Here is a 19065-nt window from a genome sequence, read left to right as displayed (position 1 = left end):
ATTAGCAGGGGTTATTCTCCCTTATGTCCTGTTCTGCAGAGCTGGCTACTTCCTTAGAAACAGATTACACTTTGTCAACACCGATTTATGTAACTGAATGCTGATGAGCATTTCAATTACATTCCAGAAACTCTGCTTCCAACAAGTTACTTAACCATGAAAGTTGCTGCCTGTTCTCCTTGCAATTATTCAACCCATTTAAAGTTCACCTTTAAAGTGAAAATTACCAAGTGTTTCATTCTCAAACTACTGCTGCACCCAATTAAGTTGAACACACAAATACTCCCATGGTTTGAAGCATATATTGCAGTAAGAAGGACTTCATTTTGAACTACATTTCATTCACACAATGATGCAGTCCTGTGCTATTGGGATTTCATTTGGGTAGAGAGAAATCTCCCTGTCCTGCTCTGTGTGCCTGACAGCATTTCTGCACAGTCTGCCAGAGGAAGCCGTGACTTACACAGGACTGGCACGCAGGTCTCTTGCTTTAAAGAACAGAGATCACAATACCAGCTGTAACATCACCTTCTCTTCTGCTTACTTTAAAGCTATAAAGTAGATTTATTTCTTTTCTTCTTAAAAACAAACCTGCAAGTCAGAAATACTTCTGATATGAATGTAATTAAACTGCAGCCTCCACAGCTCTGATTCTAACAGAAAAGATGAGTTCTGCAGCTTCTTCATACCAGACACCATAGGAGACACTCATATCCCATATATGAAATTCTACATTCTTGGTTGTTTGTGGGGTTTTTTGTTTGTTTTTTTACACTCAGGATGTTTTCATATCAAGTTCCAAAATGAGCACTGTCACATTTCTGAGAAAAATCAGCCTAACTCACAACTGACAGTGGAGGGGAGAGCAGCTCTCCTGACCTCATGGTGGCAGCCCTGGAGAGGAAGGGATCCAGAAGCCCGTTTATAATAAGTTGATGTTTTGGGCCTCCTTACAAACTTTAGGCACATACCACTATTTCCATGCACACAGTTATCAATATTTCCATGCACAAACAGCAGGATGTAAATAGATATTAAAGAGGTACTTCAGTAACATGGGGGGCTCTGACCACCTTTCCTGCCTGTTTTCCATCTTCAGGACAGCCTTGGTAACGTGCACTGTTTGAAAGGCAGGAACAGAAACCAGATAAAAATCTTTCAAGAATGTGGAGCTTGCATACCATTTAAATGCCAGAGAACAAAACAATTCCATCCCATGTGCTACATAAGACCATTCTTCTTGAGCTCATTGGAACATATGAAGCAAATTCTTGATAGAAAAAAACAGATTTACAGACCGCTTCCCCTCAAGCAATTATATTTGAATGTTAACAAAATAACATCATTATGGAAATATTAAATTATGATTAGAACTTGATCTCCCTTTAAGTAAGAGTGTGATTCTGTAATGCACCCAAACATGAAAGCTGCAGTTACCAACTGCAGGAGCAACCACAAAACTTATAGTAACATTTGTACAGATTTTCTTCCACTCCCCTTTGTGATCACAGCCTGATCCTTGTAATGGGAACTGCTATGTATTTGGTCACCACCAGTACTATTCTTATAATCATAAAGATTTAGGTCCTCCTGAATTCCTAAAACTATTCTTCCTATCAGTAATCACGCTGGACTATGCAACTATCAACACATAAAACAAATGTCTTCATAAGAAGGTTTTGCTTTTTGCTCTTGCAAAGGGAAATGCAGCACAAGCAGCGTTAATGAGTTAGTGCTCTTTTTCCCTCCTCCAGGCTAATTACTCCTCTTATCTGTGACAACCAATCAGAAACAGTTGCTATAAAGATATTCCAGATAGACTGCTCCTGGGTGACTGCAGAGAAGCTGTAAAAGGGGAACTGACTGCTGAAAGACTGCCAGACATTAAAGGTTACAAACAGCAGATGGGCAGGAATGGAGAACACTATCAGGGAAGAGCAGAGTGATTCATAACTAGGTTTCAGATAATGGACCTCTGTAAAAGTTGAGTGTGAAGGAGTAATAAATTGGGCATCATTCTATTGATAAATGCAAACAGACTTATGTCTGGGCAGATGGTACTGAGGATTTACGGGGTTAAGCTCAAACTTTATCCCACTGAGAAGGGGAACTCAACCTCTGAGCAAATTGGGTCATTCCTTACAAGAAGACTGGTATGCCATGCCTGGCCACAAAGCAGTGCCATGGAGGTGAGAAGAGCTGTAACTCCAACAGCCACCCCAGCATTCCACAGCAAGGAAGCTGGTGAGCCAGCATTATGTAGACTGCTCACCTCTGAGTAGGAGAGACTTACTGAGCCTTCACAAGTTGCAGGATGTTACTGAGACTTACGGCAATTGTTAAAATTGGGGAAGAAACAAAATTTCTAGTAGTGTACAGAAATGTAACTCCATGTCAAAAGGCACGCAGCTCTTACCTAAGAGAGCACTAACAAAGAGCACACTTCTGTGTAGATTAGACAAACTGGCTGTGTTAAACATACAAGAAGAACACATAAGATAGCTGTATGGTAACTGCTGAGTCATGGCCTGATTGAGCACCTGTGGAAAGGACCTGGTCAGCATAGGTGAAGGCAATTCAGCTGTGTGAGCAGAAGCAATGGAGCCTGGCTGCACCTCCCTTAGGCCTCACTGAAGGGCTGACTGCCCCAGGGAAGGGTCTCTGGTTGAAGATCCCTTGTGGAGTTTTCCCTGCGAGCTGAGATTTACAGATGTGGGTGAGCACTTTCCTTTGTAACACCATTCCACCATCGTGACAGCTCCTGTATCACCATTCCACCATGATGACTTTCCTGACTGTTACAACTGCAGACTCCACACAAGTAAATTAAAGCTTTTACTTTTGGAAAATAAAATACCAAACTTTTCCCATACTGAAATGTAAACAACTGCAGTGCGGTTGCAACAAAGACTTGTTCCTTCACTTAGTAATTTTAAGTAGTACAATATCAGACAAAAAATGCAAACTTAACTTATATGAAAAGAAACAGCAGATATGCCGTGTTACATCTCTTATCTAATTATTTTCATACTAAAATGCTGATACTCCCCTGGAATGTGATAAGCCCAATTTTCAAATTCTCCCTCTGTGCACTTCTATTAAAACACAAAACATGACACGTAACACATAAACACCAACTGTATCCGTATCATGGCAAGACTCCATAAAATGACATATTACCTTTTTTGCGCTTTCAGGACCTGCTTCATCAAAACGAAACCTGACAATACGGAAATCTTTGCAATAAATGATTAATTCTGTTGGATTAAATTTAAGTTTCTGGTTGGGACCAAGGACTTTCTGCTTCCTCTTGGTATCATTCACTGTAAAGAAAAGACAAAGTCACTGCACTGTGTTTTTTAAGCACACCAGACAAGACCAGCTCACACAGATACAACAGTGTTGCTACCAGAACTGTATCTGAAACACGGAATTAATATATAGTACTTCAAAGAACAATTTTTGTTCCCCACCAGTTAATCATACATGCTGCAAGGACCTTCTGACATACAGTAATTAGCACAGATGCACATAAGCATCTCTCCATAGAATGCTGTCATTAACAAACTTGTTCAGTTTTGTCACTGCTGCCTGTTGAAAAACTGCAATAAGTGTGGGCCAGCCCAAGACCATATGGAAGGCCAGTAGCATCTCTTCATTTAAGAACGGCATTTCATCACAATGTTTCTCCTCAGACATAAATTCGTAATTCCTTTACAAATAAAAACTCCTTCTAAAATGGAAGTGGATTGCCAGATGACTTCAGGCACTAAAAGCTTATAGGTAAGTAATTATTTAAACCGCATACAGTCAGAAAACCAAGTATTTAACAGCCTTTGCTGTAACAGCAATACAACAATTTATTACTTGTGAAATCCTTCAGTTAAAAGATGAAAAATGCTCTTTTTAGCTTAGCCTATAGTATCCACTAAACCAAAAACTGCTTCTTCAAAATGAGCAGTTATTTCTTTCCATTAAGGTGACTATTTTACCATTTGTCCTTTCTTAGCACTGCTGGCCACTAACCAGGCTGGAAATTAAACAAGATTGAAAACCCAAACACTGCCATTTTGGGATATCCAGCTAGGGGTGCATTGTGTAAGCACTCTGCTTTCTGCAGCCCGCTGTATTTACACAGAAGAAATTCAGATGCTTGAAAAACAAAAGAAGTCGCTATCAAAATTTGTACTGCTGTAACAGGTGCGTATCACAGAACTGCTGATTAGTTGTTCTGCTCATGTTTGATACCAATATCTGTGGGACTTTAGTTGGGTATTTAAGTGACAATGATTGTGCATAACCTTACCAGCAGTTAGCAGCTATGAACTGAATAAGTGTGACGACAGGCTTTCAATTTAACTATTTCTGACATACCTGTGACAATCTGCTCAATGCACGTCAGAGGAACATCATGTTCACCAAGAAGAAGGTTTTTGTAATGGAATTTCTGAAACACATGAACTCATAGACATCAATTGCAGTTCTGCAGTTCTCAGCCAGGCAAAAATTCAATGTAATCTGAAGCATAAGTTCATATATAATATATAAAACATAAACAATCATTGTAACTCTAAGAAAAAAAATATCAACTCAGCTTTCACAAGGATGAGCACAAAGCTTTATTTTCCTATTATCAACTACAATTCAAAGAGTTTAAATATGAAGAATTGCTCCTCAATGCCAGTTCAAATTCCCCAGTACAGACGATTCTGAGTGTACTGAGTCCACCTTACTGACAGTACACTGCAGGTGGCCACTTACTCCTTTCACATAGAACAAAAGCAGCGAGAATCTCAACCCTATCCTGAATCACCAGAGCAGGAAAACACAATTGAACAGTAACAACCTTAAGTGCACTTAACTTCAATATGCACTTAACAAAAAGTAGCCATTAAATTGACATACTGCTTTTAGAGGAACAAGTAACACCATCTACTTTTGCTCCTTAGAACAAAGGCACAATCAGTTAAATGCCAATAAGATTTGATGATTGCTGCATGACCAAAAAAAATGTTTTGGTCTTGAAGATTTAACTTCTTGAAGCAGCTTTTGCAAAACACAGTGATCCTGACAAAGTGTCCGTGTACTTTTGGAGCTTTATACCTGCACAGATAATGCAGTAGTTCTTTGAAGACTGCAAAATGAATACAAGACCACTCCACTGACGATAGCGCACAGCTCACAATTTGGATTTCCAAACAGCACCGTGTGCTGTGCTGTTCAAAGAGAACTGATTAGGATTTTGAATTTCACAGTTCTGCTCTGACAAAGGCTTGGTTTCTTTCTTTTTGCTGTAGCCTCAGCTAAGATGAAAACTCATTTCACAGTCACTTTGTCCTTTTTTCTGTAATCTCAATAGAAGTCGAACACATTAAGGGTTTCGCTGATCTGACACTTGTGTAAGAAAAGGAACGTTTTCAATTTTCCTCCTCAAGGAGGAGCATCTGTTTATATAATCCCTGCTTTACCTTTTGTAAAACCACTTCCCAATAAAGCCTGAATAAACAGAAGTAAATAGAGCAGGCTGTACTTCCACCCCACACTTGCTCTGCTCTTATATTCCTGATTAAGGAAAGGAACAGCAGTGCATTCAGAACAGGATAGTTTAACCGCATTGTTCAGATTGCTTTATGTTAGAAGGCACCATAACTATATCAATGACAAGACAGGTTCTTTTTTCCCCTCCTAATAAAATCAGCTTTGTCTGTCACATTTATTGTCATGATGTAGTGACATGAGTAGTAACAAACCTGCAGTGGCATTGGGTCATCCGTAATAAAGGAAATCTTGAAGTTAGTGCAAACCAGTTTGCCCCACAGGTCATATTGACTTGTATCCGTTGCGATGCATTTTCTCACAAAATTGACTTCATTTACTACAATTTCACCTAAAACAGAAAAAGGGGAGGGAAAAAAAAATGTAGCCACATAAATCTTGATTCTAAGTTTCCAATGCAACCATCTAATGAAGGAGATTAACCACCTCATTCTGCAAAACAGAAGAAACAAACATCAACAAAAAACCTTCAACTTACCCAGGGCAACCTTTGAAATAAAGAAGTCAAAAGTAAATGAGAATGACTTTTTTTCACTGAAAAAAAAAAAAGTTACTTCCTGCACACAGTGCTGATTTTTAGTTCTACACCAGAGGTTTCTGGAAACTAAATGGTAATTTCATTCCTCAGGAAGAGAACTTGGTTGTTTATTTCACTTCTATATAGGGCTATCACTTCTGTCACCAACCACTTCCTTCTGCAAGTAGTGTAGTAAAGAAACATGCTCAAGGAAAGGGTACTTTTACATTAGCTGCAGAGGTCTTTTTCTGTTTGGTTATTTGTGTTAAACAAAGGGTAAGGACTAAAGACCACTGAAGACTATCTTGCTTATCTAGACCCAATTATCTAAGATGCCATCTCACAATGCCCTGTGCTTTGAAAGGACACAGCCAGTTCTTTGGACAACTATACAGATGGCAGTAAGGAGTCACCTGTGTGCTCTGTGAATATAGATACAGCTCTGAATAAACCTGCCATCCCTCCACTGATAGAGAAGTGGTTATGACACCCACGTAACCGTCAATTCAAACATCAGCATTTCCAGTACTTGGGCACCTGACTTCAGAAATACACCCTTCTCCAGTCTTGAATTCCAGTCTCTGCACGTGCCTTTCCTCCTAAGCTGTAACTTAAGTTACATGGCTATAACTCCCTCTCTTGCCCCCCGTATGATCAGTCATCAGCCTGAAGGTCACTGAGAGCAGCAGCAAATGGAGTTCCTCCTTTTACTTCAGCTGTCACACACAAAATTTTCGTGCACTGTGGTCCTGAGCTGGCAGAATCACGATCAGTATTCTGGAGGGCTGTTACGTCCTTCCAGCTAGAAGATGTAAGGGAACAAGTTTCACAGAACCACAGTCATTACACAGGGGTACAGCCTTTATTATGACAGAAATAGGAAGAGTTGGGAAGATGCTCCAAGGACAGGTTGATGTGCTGGGCCTTCAAAATGTTTTCTCAGATGTGGTTAAATATGCCTCCAAAAGCCAGGAAAGAGTCCATAGCAATTGAAAACGTCTTACAATGAAGTACATAAAAATGAAGCGGCCTATTTCTAAGCACTGAAATTAAAATATTACAGTACTTCTAGCAGTCTGGCCTGAAGCCTCTTAACACCCTGTGTTTTCTCCTAATAAGCTACTTGCTTAAGTAACTGCAAAAGCACAAACTGTGTATTTAAGCAATTCCTTCTCACTGTTGGTGTTATTGTTCAACTACTCAGTGCTGAGTTCTCTGCCCACCAGGCTTCTTCCCTGCTCAAGTCAGTTCTTCCAAACCTAAATATTTACCCTTCTTCCCCCTCTCTCAAATACACCAGTATATCAAATACACCAGTATACCACCACATTGCTAATTAAAAGATACAGAGAGGAAAAAAAGAAACACCCAAAAAACACCACCACAACAAGAGAATGCCCAAGGCAGGTATTTTCCATGTAACATTCTCCTATCAGTTATCCAGTGGAATAGTTTCTTATTAGCATAAGCTCTTGCTCAAAGCACAAATTACTATTACAAAGCTATTTGAGTACTTCATGCCTTCACAAATCTCTCCGATTTGGATCAACTACAGTTTCAAATATGCCCGACACATCATTTTCTTCAGCAAGTCTTCAGCTGGTCCTTTTCACTTCCTCCCTCTGTTCCTTGTAATTGTGTAGCTACACTACAACATGATAATTTCAATCCCGTTTTAGTGCAGCTTCATTCATTCTCATTTCTTCCAACACAAATACACTCTGGATTTTTTGGCCTCACTTGGACCTTCTGTTTTGCACTCAGGTTTACGTGCCTAGAGCAGAACTACCCATTTGGAACACTAGTGTTATAAGACACGGTGTACGCATACTGATTTCAGCTGAAGGATTTAAACGTATTTACAACCAAGCACGAGAAAGTTTGCCGCACAAACACAAAGTAGATGCAGTTTTCAGAAGCCTCAGCAAGTCTTTTTAAATAGCAGGTTTGGAATTTTACGCTGACCCAACGCTCATCCCTCACTTGGACGTCTGTAATGAGCAATATAATGAGGTGCAAGCCTTCCAAGCACAACACAGCTTTAAGAAAGTCGCTAAACATAAGTAGTAATGCGTTGGTCTTGCACAATGAAACCTCCTTGTACTTGTAGCTCAGTAGGTGATTTTCCTATGTGCCGACAACAGAGCTATTCAGAGATATTACGCTGCACATTTTTACAATGTAGCTGTTGCTTTTTTCCAGTAAACAGTCACAAGCTGTTCCAGACACGGAACAGCAGTCAATGCTCCATGTGACTCCAGCAGTCAAAGAACCATCTCGGGAGACAAGAGCAGTTTGTTTAAACTCTGACAGGAAACCAGAAGGAAAATTACAGGCTGCCACCCTTGAGTATAAAGCCTAATAACAATTAATAAAGTATTTTTATACTGAATGCATGAATCACAAAAATAACAGGAGAGACTGAAAAATGTATCCAACAAACACCTTTCCTGGAAAATATGGCTTTGGAAACCAATTGACTTCAGAAAAATTGTGCCAAGCTTCCCATAAGCATTCCTAATGCGACCTTCCCATATTTCAGATGTAAAGTGAATTCATGGTATACACTGCACCTCATCAACCATAATACACAACTCGTTACAACCCAATGAAAACTCAGGAGCAAACATGCAGGGGGACAGGAGTGGCAGAGCTCAGTGATCACCAGCACCTCGTGGCTGCAGGTAACAGCACCCTTCGCTCACCCAGCCCTGGGCCCAACTCTGTTCTAGTATTCCTTGGTGGATAACTAGTCGACAGCAATTACACCCAACTGAGGAAGCAGAAAAGCAGCTTGTGTGAAAGATTGAGTCTAAAAAGATCACAATAGTAAAACAGTTATTTCAAGCTGTCATTTACCAACTGAAGACAAGCATTAATAAGCTCGCTTGTATTTACTAAGATGCAAGTCTAAAACCGTTCCAAAATGTCTGGCGAATAATTAACTTCAGTTTGAGTAAACACTTTCTAAAGGAAAAGTTTCATTAATAAGCAACTGCAATCTGAAGCATTCTCCTCCACTCAGCCGGCTTTTCTCTTGTAGTTGGAATACAAACCCAGGATGGGTTTATTAGTATGCTGTCAGCATTTGGACATCAATGCTCCTAATCCAGTCCTGCAAGGAATTGCCTGCTCAGTGTGCACAACCACATACAAACTTAACTATTTGTAAGCTCATGAAATAATCATTTTCTTTAATTCTCCCAAGCTCTTACAGTGCATTTAGGGGTTAAGACACAGTGAAGACAAAAAGCCTCACAACAGATATCAACCACTTTTTTCCTCTCTACTGTTTCTGAGTATTTTCACAGTTACCTAACAAATAATTTACGTCACTTAAGTTTCTGTACACCTGCAGAATGCAAAGGGAAAACAAAAGTACGAGCATCGTTCCAAAAGGACAGCTCAGTACTGTGACTAGCAGGGAGCAGAACATACACACATTGTTTTCTATCTGCATCAATATCAAATAGAAGGACCTCACATTTCTGTCAAAGAACCCCTGCTCACCACTTACTGGAGAGTGGTGTGTTTTAAAAGCACAGCACCACAAAAGCTTGCTTTACCAGCCTGACTGAGAAAAACTGTTATTAAAATACCATAAATGGATACTGTACAGTTTTTCTTGTAGGCTAACAAAAAAGTAGGGCACGAAAGGCTTCTTTAAATTTCAGAAATAGTGAGGAAGAACACAGCAAAAACAAAGACTGTTTGGTGAAAGTCTTCAAAAAAAGAGAACAATTCCACTCCTGGAGCTGTTCAAGAAGCATCCCAGTGCAGCACCAAGGGACACAGCTTAGTGGGCAAATGGTGCTGGCAGGTGGATGGTTGGTCTGGATGGTCTTGGAGGTCTCTTCCAGCCTTGGTGATTCCATGATTCTATTCTTCTGCTGTTCAAGACTGCAGGAGTAAAAAGGGCATCTGCATAATAGCAGCTGGTAGTTGTGAGCCTTACAAAGAAACAGACCATAAGGAATCTGTATGCACACCCCATTGGGCCAGTAATGCAGGATGTGGGAACATAAAGCAGCCACCCAGCAGGAGCTCAAGTGACCAGAAGGGAATATCCATCCATTACCAGGAACGCTCCCATTAGTGACCAGACCCAGAGCAAACTATTGCAGAGCTCAAAAATCCAATCACACAGTTGCTTTAATCCAGCAGAAACCTACGATACAGTTCACAGTTATTCCCAGCTCAACCCTTGTGCTAGCAATGCCATTTGTGAAAGACCATTGGCTGCATCACAGAACTGATCCAGCTGAAAATTCTAACTATGCATTTTTCTTCAGTCCCGATTTCAACTGAAATAGCTCTGATCTGGTTTGTGCTACACTAACAAGTGTCAGTACAAAGCTGTTAATAGGAACACACCTGTGACTGTGCAAATTAAACTGTAAACTGCTTCTTGGCATCAGGATGGATTTTTAGGCTGAACTAAAACAATCCTACCAACAAAAAAAACAGAAGGTTTAGCACTGAGTTGGTCCCAGTTCCATAACACAGTAGGGAAGCTGGCGAGGAAGGAAAGGGTTTTGTTTTGCATATTTTTAGTCTGGCTACATAAACTACAGATTCCCAAACCCTGACTTTGTTTACATACTACTATAATCCGTAACCATTTGAGATGATTGCAGCTTTCAGCCTGTTACTTTATCACAATGTCACCAATACAAGAGGCTGCTCCGAACTTGTGGAATACTTACAGGACTAGCATGAATTACTCAAGGTTGGCTAAGAATAAGTAGGTCAATAGAGAAATGTACACTTCATGGGAATCAGTCTGCTGAGAACTTCTCTTACTGGTAATAAATATAAGTGCTGCAAGACCAATAAGCAGCTGTTTGGTCAGCTGACAACCCCAAAAGTACAGTAAGTTTTTATTCCCTTTGTGGCCCTTATGACATGCGGCACTATTGGGCTTTTCTGTAGAATATTTGAATGTTCCTCCTTGCACATTCTATTTTAAAACACATCCGGACAATTTCCTTCTTTCACTACAGCTAAGCTGTAAGTTGCAAATACAAACTAGCCTTCGTATACACATACCAACACTAAAAACATAATACTAGTCAGAAACCTTAATAAATACATGCTACACATTCACAACAAAGAAAGCAGAACAGATTCCACTCAGTAAAATCTACTCACATAAGACAGTACTTGGAATTCAGAGTCTACTTGCAGACTGCTTCAGTAGCACTTGTATGATGCCTTTAGAAATAAAATAAGCTCAAACAAAACCAAAACTGCAGTTAGCTGAGCCCAAAGCACGGGTTTACTGAGTCAAGCAAACAAACCTTAGAACTATAACTGCAGAGTGCATTTAAAACGCACTTACTGTAAGTGATACCTCAATCACTCTAAATATAAGTAAAATGCTGGGTTTGTTTTTAAACTTGTCTCGATGTGAAAGGCAACTTTCCTGAAAGCTGCTGGCTCTGTTTTCAAATCTAGAGTTTAATTATTTAAGTAATTTATTTAAATTAGAAACTCGAATCAGGAAAAAGCCCCCAACTCCACAACATCTTCATCAGCTGCACAAGCAAGAGAGCCTTGGCTAAAAACCACAGAGCTGGAAATGAGCATCAACAGTTGAGTATGCTCTGGAAATGATCAGCACTGCAGTTCACACAAGTTCAATTCAGCTCTCAGCACTGATCGGCCTTCGCTATTCACCACCCACAAGTGAATAGATGTAACAGATCAAGCAGTAGGTGTCTGAATGTCAACAGTCTATTCACAAACACACGTGGCAAAAGGCACACTCAGGAACAGCACTTGCAAGTTACTTGACAGAGACTTACACCAGGCAATTAAACAACCCCTGTTTTAACACCTCCAGGAGGAAACTAAGAGATTACTTCTAATACACAAGAAAAGCAAACATGACAAATCTCTGGGGTACACACTGAGCTCAGTGACTCAGACCCTATTTCTTGCCCCGCTGTCACAGTGCTGGCAGATGTACTCACACTGCAGGACCATCACTGCTCCTCTACAACTCTGGGATGCCACAAACCAAAAAGGCACAGCAGCTCAAAGCAGTCAGGAGGGAATGAAATGAATGTACCTGGTGTACCACATGCCATGGTGCCTCACCAGAAAGTACTTTCCCCCTCCTGTCACAAGGTGTGTTGCAGTTGTTCTGGAACATGATTGAGCACTGTAAGGACTTGTGAAGCAGAGAAAGAGTAGGAAAAGAGCTGGGAGCTAAATCAAAAGAGAGTCATACACTTCTAAAAGATTAAAGCTTTCCATGGTAGTCTTAAAAGATCCCACAGTCAAACCTCTACACTCAGCTGCCTATCAAAGGACATACAAAATCAACAGAAAACAAACCAAAACAAAAGAGAAGGTGAAGCCAATCAAATTGGTATTACTAAATAAAAAATAAATATATATTGGTGAAAACCTTGAACACAACAAGCAATTAAACCTCAACCAGAACACAGCACAACAGGAAAACGTTCAGAGGAAATCACATGTAAGACAAGGAGGTGATCCAGGACATCTACCATGGCTTCACCAAGGGCAGATTACACATGCCTGACCAACGCAGTGGCCTTCTGTAATGGAGAGGTGGCACTGATGGACTATGGGAGGGCAACTACAGTCATCTACCTGGACTTGTGCAAGGCCTCTGACATGACTCTGCGCCACATCCCCATCTCTAAATTGGAGCGATTTGCATTTGAACGGTGGACTGATGAATAAGGAGTTGGTTGGAAGGTCACAGCGAGAGTGCTGTGGTCAGTGGATCTATGTCCAGGTGTCTTGAGACTGGTGTCCTTCAACACCTTTCAATGACACAGACTGTGGGATTACGTGTACCCTCAGTGAGCTCACTGATGACACCATCAAAGAAAAAGGAAAATCCTGCCAGAAGAATTAAATATGAAAACACAGCCTCCAGGACTCCTCACTTTGAGCTTCCCGTCATGTTACTCCGAAATGAAATCGCTGAACTAAGCAGAGAAGGCAGGAGAAGCAGACTGACTCTGACTCCTGCATCTAAGCATGAAACATGGCACAAGAGACTATAAGTAACTGCTCTGCAACAGCAGATCAACACCAGTAACACCTTTACGCATATGATGAATATGCATATTATGATACACATATTTATGGTCAATATGATATTCTAACTCAGTTCATTTCTGTAATGTTACCCTATAAACTTTTAAAACCATGACAACTATTTCTAGCTGGCTTGTAAAGCCTTACAGATAGCAAATATTACCTTAATCTACTAACAGCTCTGCACACAGAGCACTACTTCAAAATAATTACTACAAGTGGGTATTAAGATTCCAGAGGAACAATCCTTTCCTCGCTCTTAATCGGATGTTCCAGAAGTTGGGTGACCTCCTGCAGAGCAGCTTGTGAGGACCTTTATGGCTCATCATGTCCTCAGCACAGGGCAGCACTGCTCACAGTATAGATACCGGACTGGTTCTTCAGCTATCCACACATTGCACCATACACTGTTTTTCATGAAAATCACAAAAATATATACAGCAGTATATTCCAAAGTCACATAATTTTGTTTGAATGTTTCGGTTGATGTCTCAAAAATGCCAGAAAGTACACTACAATTTCTTACCAGAACAAAACACACCCTCAAGCTTTAGTTTAGTATCAGTAACGATAGCTGTATCACACTCTGAACTCTCCCCAGAGCTCCCAAGTAATTACATGTTACCTAGGCGAGTCACTTTAATGAGCTTGCAGCAGGCTACTCGCCACTCCTCTGTTTTCCCTCTTGGACCAAGCTATGCAAACAAAGCAGAAAAATAAGTGAAACTGATACACAGGCCAACTCTTTAAATCAAGCAAAAAAGTCTTGAGAGAACAAGACTAGAAGAACAGAAATACAGAAAGAAGAAAGAATGCATTTCTTTAACTCCAGCCTAAAATGTTAAAATGTGTTTTGAAATGAAACTGCACCAGATTCTACGAAATGACTTGCTTTTCATTACAGCTGTATCGGTGTTGCCACCAACTACCAATGTTTTTACTTGCTTAAAAATGTCTTGTTGCATTTCTTAAAGGCACACCATCCTCAGGGCAGGCTGCTCCATCACAATCTAGGCTTTTGCTCCAAAAGTTGAAGCTGTCTATCTATTCCTCCATGAACCAAAGGGAAATCTGAAAACAAGTTCTACGGGTTCAAAGTTGATGCCAATATAAATTCCAAGATATATTTTTGTTATTGGTTTCCTTTTTAGAAATAAAAGCCTCGTCATTTTCTAACTTGACTCATCTTATTTCCATGTCTGGAGCTCCCTTTCTTAACCTCCCCTGCATAACAGCGCAGGTTAGACAGCAGGCTATTTAGCTATAGTTCTTTTGAATTTTAGTGAACTGCTATATCAAAATCATTACATTTAGGAATCTGATACAGCTACATGCAGTGTTTGAGGATTGCTACAGGGATTAATTAACGGCCTGCACCGATATTCATTTTCAGAGTACCTCCTTAAAGAGCCAGCCAATTAAAGGAGCACAACCAACATTCAGCCGCTCAGGTTTGACTGTGTCCAAGAGCAAAAGCAGTTTCACACAACTGTTAAAGATTGGTTACTAAGAATCCCATACTCAAATTGTATTGGCAGGCGAGTACAAGCCAGCTTTAATGTAATTAAATGCATTGGAATTTGGCCAGTAACTTAAGACAAAGCCAAAAGCCAGTCTACCCAACAGTACAACACGTACTTGTTTGTAACCTTCCTTCTGCACCATTTGATGACAAAAGCAAAAAAATGCACTCAGCTTCTGCTTAACCTTAAACAGGAAGAGTTTCATTTAGCTCATTTGAAATAAGTCACTTCTAAGCTTCACCACACCCTTGTACAGACTAATGCTCCCTAAAAGATTTAGTCAGAATTGTAGCTGAAAGGAGCCATGAATTTTATTACGGAATAATTCAAAATAGCATCTCAATGATATAGAGATAGAAGTTTTAATTTCGTGGTCTGAATCCCACTCTTCCAGTCACTTTCTATACTATTGAAGGCAACTTAACTACAGGTGTCCCAAAAGCAACCAAACGCTGACTTCACAGACAGCACATCCAAGTGAAATGATGCAAATGTGACATAAATATAACTCAGCAGAGAAAAACAAACCCCCTCAGCATCAGCAGAAGTGTACGCTAGAGTTTCACAAGGGAAGGATTAGCCACACAGCAAAAAAGTTACTGCATGCAAGTTGTTTTCTATAGTTGCTCACACAAGTGCCCACAGCAAAGGCAAGAGGTGTTATAGTTTGAGCATTCTGAGAAAAGCAATTTCTTACTGCCTTGAATTTACTGTGTAACTTCTCAGAGAACAACACACAGTCACTTCCTCGTGAGTCAAAGACTTTGGATGAATAACAACTAACCAGTAAGATGCCAAGTATTAAGCAGAAGTTTAGCAAGCATAGAAACATAACTGTGAAATGCCAAGCAGTCTTAGCTATGTATCTTAGGGCACTTCTGTGCCCCAAGCAAAATGTGTTATTTTTCTTCATTAAAGAGTTTCAGTGAGCTGATTTTTACTCTCTCACTTCAGTGTCTCCTACCAGATTTTGGCCTCTTCAGGAGCCTCACCAGACATGACCATGTAGCAATTAGCACAGCTTCATTAACATCAGTTCAAAACAAAGCAGCAAGGGAAACAATTTTCAAGAGCATCTTTTTTCTTCTATTGACTATCTTGGAAGTTACCACGCTTTATCAGCTTAGACAACTTGATAGCAATAGTCTCAACGTCAGTGTGAGTAAATTGATGTTCAGTGACATGTGGTCTAAACACTAAGAAAAAAAGAAACAAACAACACTTTATACAGATCTGTTTTGAACTTAAACACTACACTTAGAAACAGCAAGATTTTGAGTTGACCAAGTGTGTATTGCTGTGATCAAAGCAATCATGAGAACAGGTGACTGCTCCTTCAGTATCTGAAAAAGGCTTTAGGAAATCTTCATCAATCAAAATGTCATTTACCAAACATTATTTCTCATTTTAAATGTGGAAGTGCAAACTCCTTGAATTCCTGCGACTATGATCAGTAATAAAAACACTGCCTTTCTGATTCACACAGTGATTCACCAAATCCAAAAAAATCACGTAACAGTAGTGTATTAAGAATAAGTGAATGAAGATGATATCAGAAGTCTTTTACAAGTCAATCACGCCTGTTTAGAGGAAGTTCTACATGTACTTTCCTTTAAAGCAAGGGAAGACCACAAAACACGCTATAGCAGTGGGTGCAGCGTTCCTGTGAAAGTCTGACTACCTGAAGAAAGTGATTACTGCAAGACTCTTCCAGAAAGTCACAACACACAGCAGTTCCATAAGTCTGACTCGCAGTAAAACAAAGACATTATTCTACACCCAGGCAAGACTGTGTACATGTTTCTTTAGCGTTTCAGCCTTAGGTGAACAGGTTAGGCAGCTTCCTACCAACTACAACGACAGCAGACTTCCCTGCTTAGAAGTTTTATTCCCTTGAGGCGAATGCTACAATTAAAATACACTGAAAAATAGGGAAAACAATTTACATACTACCAAACCTATTAAAACAAACAGAAGTCCTCAGTATGTCTCTGTTGAGATAACTGTCAAATTGCTGGTTTATGCCTACCTGGCAAAAGTACTGGTTCCAGTTTTTTAATCCTGGGTTCTGAAGTGATGTGGTCTTCAGCCTGAGGGAAGGAAAGAAAAAAGGGAGTTTATGAAAAATCACAGTTTTGCAACAAGATACACAATCATTTGGGCAAAGGAGAAAGTTCTTTTAGCAGAGTTTGTTTTTAAAAGAGGCTCTAATCATAACAACAGCTTTTTGTAACGCTACCAACAGGCTGCAGACATTCAGCTCCATACTAGAAGGATGTTATAATATTTTAAGTGCTAACTTCTAACTAACCATGTGACTCAGCACTCGGTAAGTCAGAAGGTGAGTAAGAACCACAGAAGCTTGAGTGCTACAGCAAACTCCATACAGACACGGGCATTCAGGTTTGCACAAAGTTCTCTTCTGGCTTTTGGTGTGCGCGACTGTCCCAGCATTCCTCCAGCATAGGAGGAATTCCCTAAAATCAAGCCTAGAACATACCTGCCTGCATTTTAATTCCAACCTTCAACAATAAAAACCCTTCAGTAAGATGATGGGAACCTGTAGCGCCATAACAGTGCTCACTCACCTTCCCTATATTGAAAGTGGTACCAACACCTTCCAGGACCAACAGTCCCAGAACTACACCACACTGGGACATCACTTTTACCAAGTCTTTCTGAAAAAGCAAAGCCAAATCCGCCTGCTAAATGTGCTGCTATAGCCGAGCACTCCGCAGGTACACATAAAGAAATGACTGCCAAGTGCGGAAGCGCTCATGGTTCACACAAGAAATTCTGGCAGTTTTACTGTTATTTACTTATTTGTGCCACCAGCAAACATTACATGAGGAATGACAGCCACAGCGAAAGAACTGCTCTCACTAAGGGTGGTTCCTGCTGGGTTCCCACCCAGCACAAAGGCACAGCGCTCCTGCAGGGAGGCGGCTGTCCCAGGCACCTGGAGCACCGCTCTGAACTCCCCAGGATAGCCTGGCAGGGCGGGTTTAGCGGACACAAGGCCGTATTCCCAGCCAAACCGGGACTCATCTCCACACACCGCCTGCACTCCTGTTGCTCCGCGCAGGGATCCCCGGGGGCCGCTCGGGGCCCGCAGGTGCCGCTCCCCATGACCGGGCTCAGGCCGGCAGGGAGGGCAGCGCCGGCGGCGTCCTCGGGGTCAGGGCAGGGCAGAGAGGGAACGGGGACGAGAGGCTGTTACCTGAGGCAGCGGCAGAAGGTACGACTTGAAGGTGGGTTTGGGAGGCTTGAGAGAAAACATCGTCGCTGCTGCCGGGGATCCCGGAGGGCGGCCAGGGAGGGACCGGCGGGTCGGGCCGCGCCGCGCCGAGGAGGCCCCGTCCCGCGGGGGCAGCGTGCCCACAGCCGCCGGCGGAGGCCCGGCGCCCCGCAGCCACCCGGGCCGGCGCGCTCCGTCACGCGGCGGCGGCCTCGGCGGGCGGCGGCGTAGGCGGCCCCCGCGTGCCCCCCTTCCCCAAGGGAGGAGTCAGCGGCCTGGGCAGGCCGGGCTCGGGGCTGGCCTCAGCCCTCATGGAGCCCACAGCGGCTCCTCCGCCTCCCCGCGGCGCCGCCTCCCCTCGCAGGGCCCGGCGGTTCCCTACGGCCGGCGGCGGACGGGAGGCGGCGGCGGCCCCGGCGGGCGGCGAGTCGAGGCGGGCAGTGCCGGGGCGGCCATCTTGGGCACGGGGGGCGGAGAGCGGCCCGTCCTACGGCGGCCGGGAGCGGGAGGGGCCGCTACCACAGTGCATGTCCCGGCCCGCTCCATGTCCGCTGAGCGGGGAGGTGCCACTGGGCCCCGCTGGTGGGAGCTGACGGCAGCCCTTAGAGAACTGCTTTTTCAATCATCATAGAACGGCTTGGATTGGAAAGAGACCTTAACGATCATCGGGTTATACGGTATAATAAAGTACACCGCCTCATTTTCTTTGTGGAATTATAAAATAATTGTCATCTTCTAAGCAGCAGAGCGTGCCAGCAGCATTCTCGTTGCGTTCGCAGGGCTGTGCAGCCCTTCACTCACAGGTGCTATGCCCTCTTACTGCTCTCGGGTTCTGTAACGAAGTTGTGCGTATTGCAATGCCAGGGGCTGACTGCCATGAGCTACAGAAGGGCCAACGTTTGTGTTCAAGGTCAGGGCCCCCGTGTGCTACAACACAACAGATATAGGGCAGAAATAGCGGTGATACTTTTACCCACTTCCTGCAATAGAACGCTGTTATTTCTGACCAGACAGAAAGTAGCTGTAGGTTACAAAATGCTCCGATTTCCTCCCTCACCCAGCAGCATGTGCTTCCAGATGAGTGAAGGGGAATTTGCTTGTGAAGCTGCCCATGGGCACAGCCTGCCCTCTGGGCAAGCACCCAGAGCTCA

The 19065-nt window shown here is 42.2% G+C and overlaps 1 protein-coding gene across 1 annotated transcript in view; it reads right to left on the bottom strand.

Annotated features, from left to right (window-relative positions):
- The window catches only part of MTMR10 (myotubularin related protein 10), a 34049-nt gene extending 15951 nt beyond the window's left edge, over positions 1-18098 (bottom strand). Inside the window, exons 1-5 of the mRNA XM_015872670.2 lie at positions 17897-18098; positions 16706-16766; positions 5751-5887; positions 4375-4447; positions 3181-3323 (exon numbers count right to left, since the gene is read on the bottom strand). Of these exons, the coding sequence (XP_015728156.1) occupies positions 3181-3323; positions 4375-4447; positions 5751-5887; positions 16706-16766; positions 17897-17956 (474 nt within the window). The 5' untranslated portion in view covers positions 17957-18098. The remainder of the gene's footprint in view (positions 1-3180; positions 3324-4374; positions 4448-5750; positions 5888-16705; positions 16767-17896) is intronic.
- Positions 18099-19065: the final 967 nt, after the last annotated feature.

The sequence above is a fragment of the Coturnix japonica genome, chromosome 10, assembly GCF_001577835.2.
Source record: "Coturnix japonica isolate 7356 chromosome 10, Coturnix japonica 2.1, whole genome shotgun sequence".
Taxonomy (NCBI): Eukaryota; Metazoa; Chordata; class Aves; order Galliformes; family Phasianidae; genus Coturnix; species Coturnix japonica.
Note: the sequence above shows the minus strand (reverse complement) of the source record. Positions and strands in the feature narration are given on the sequence as shown.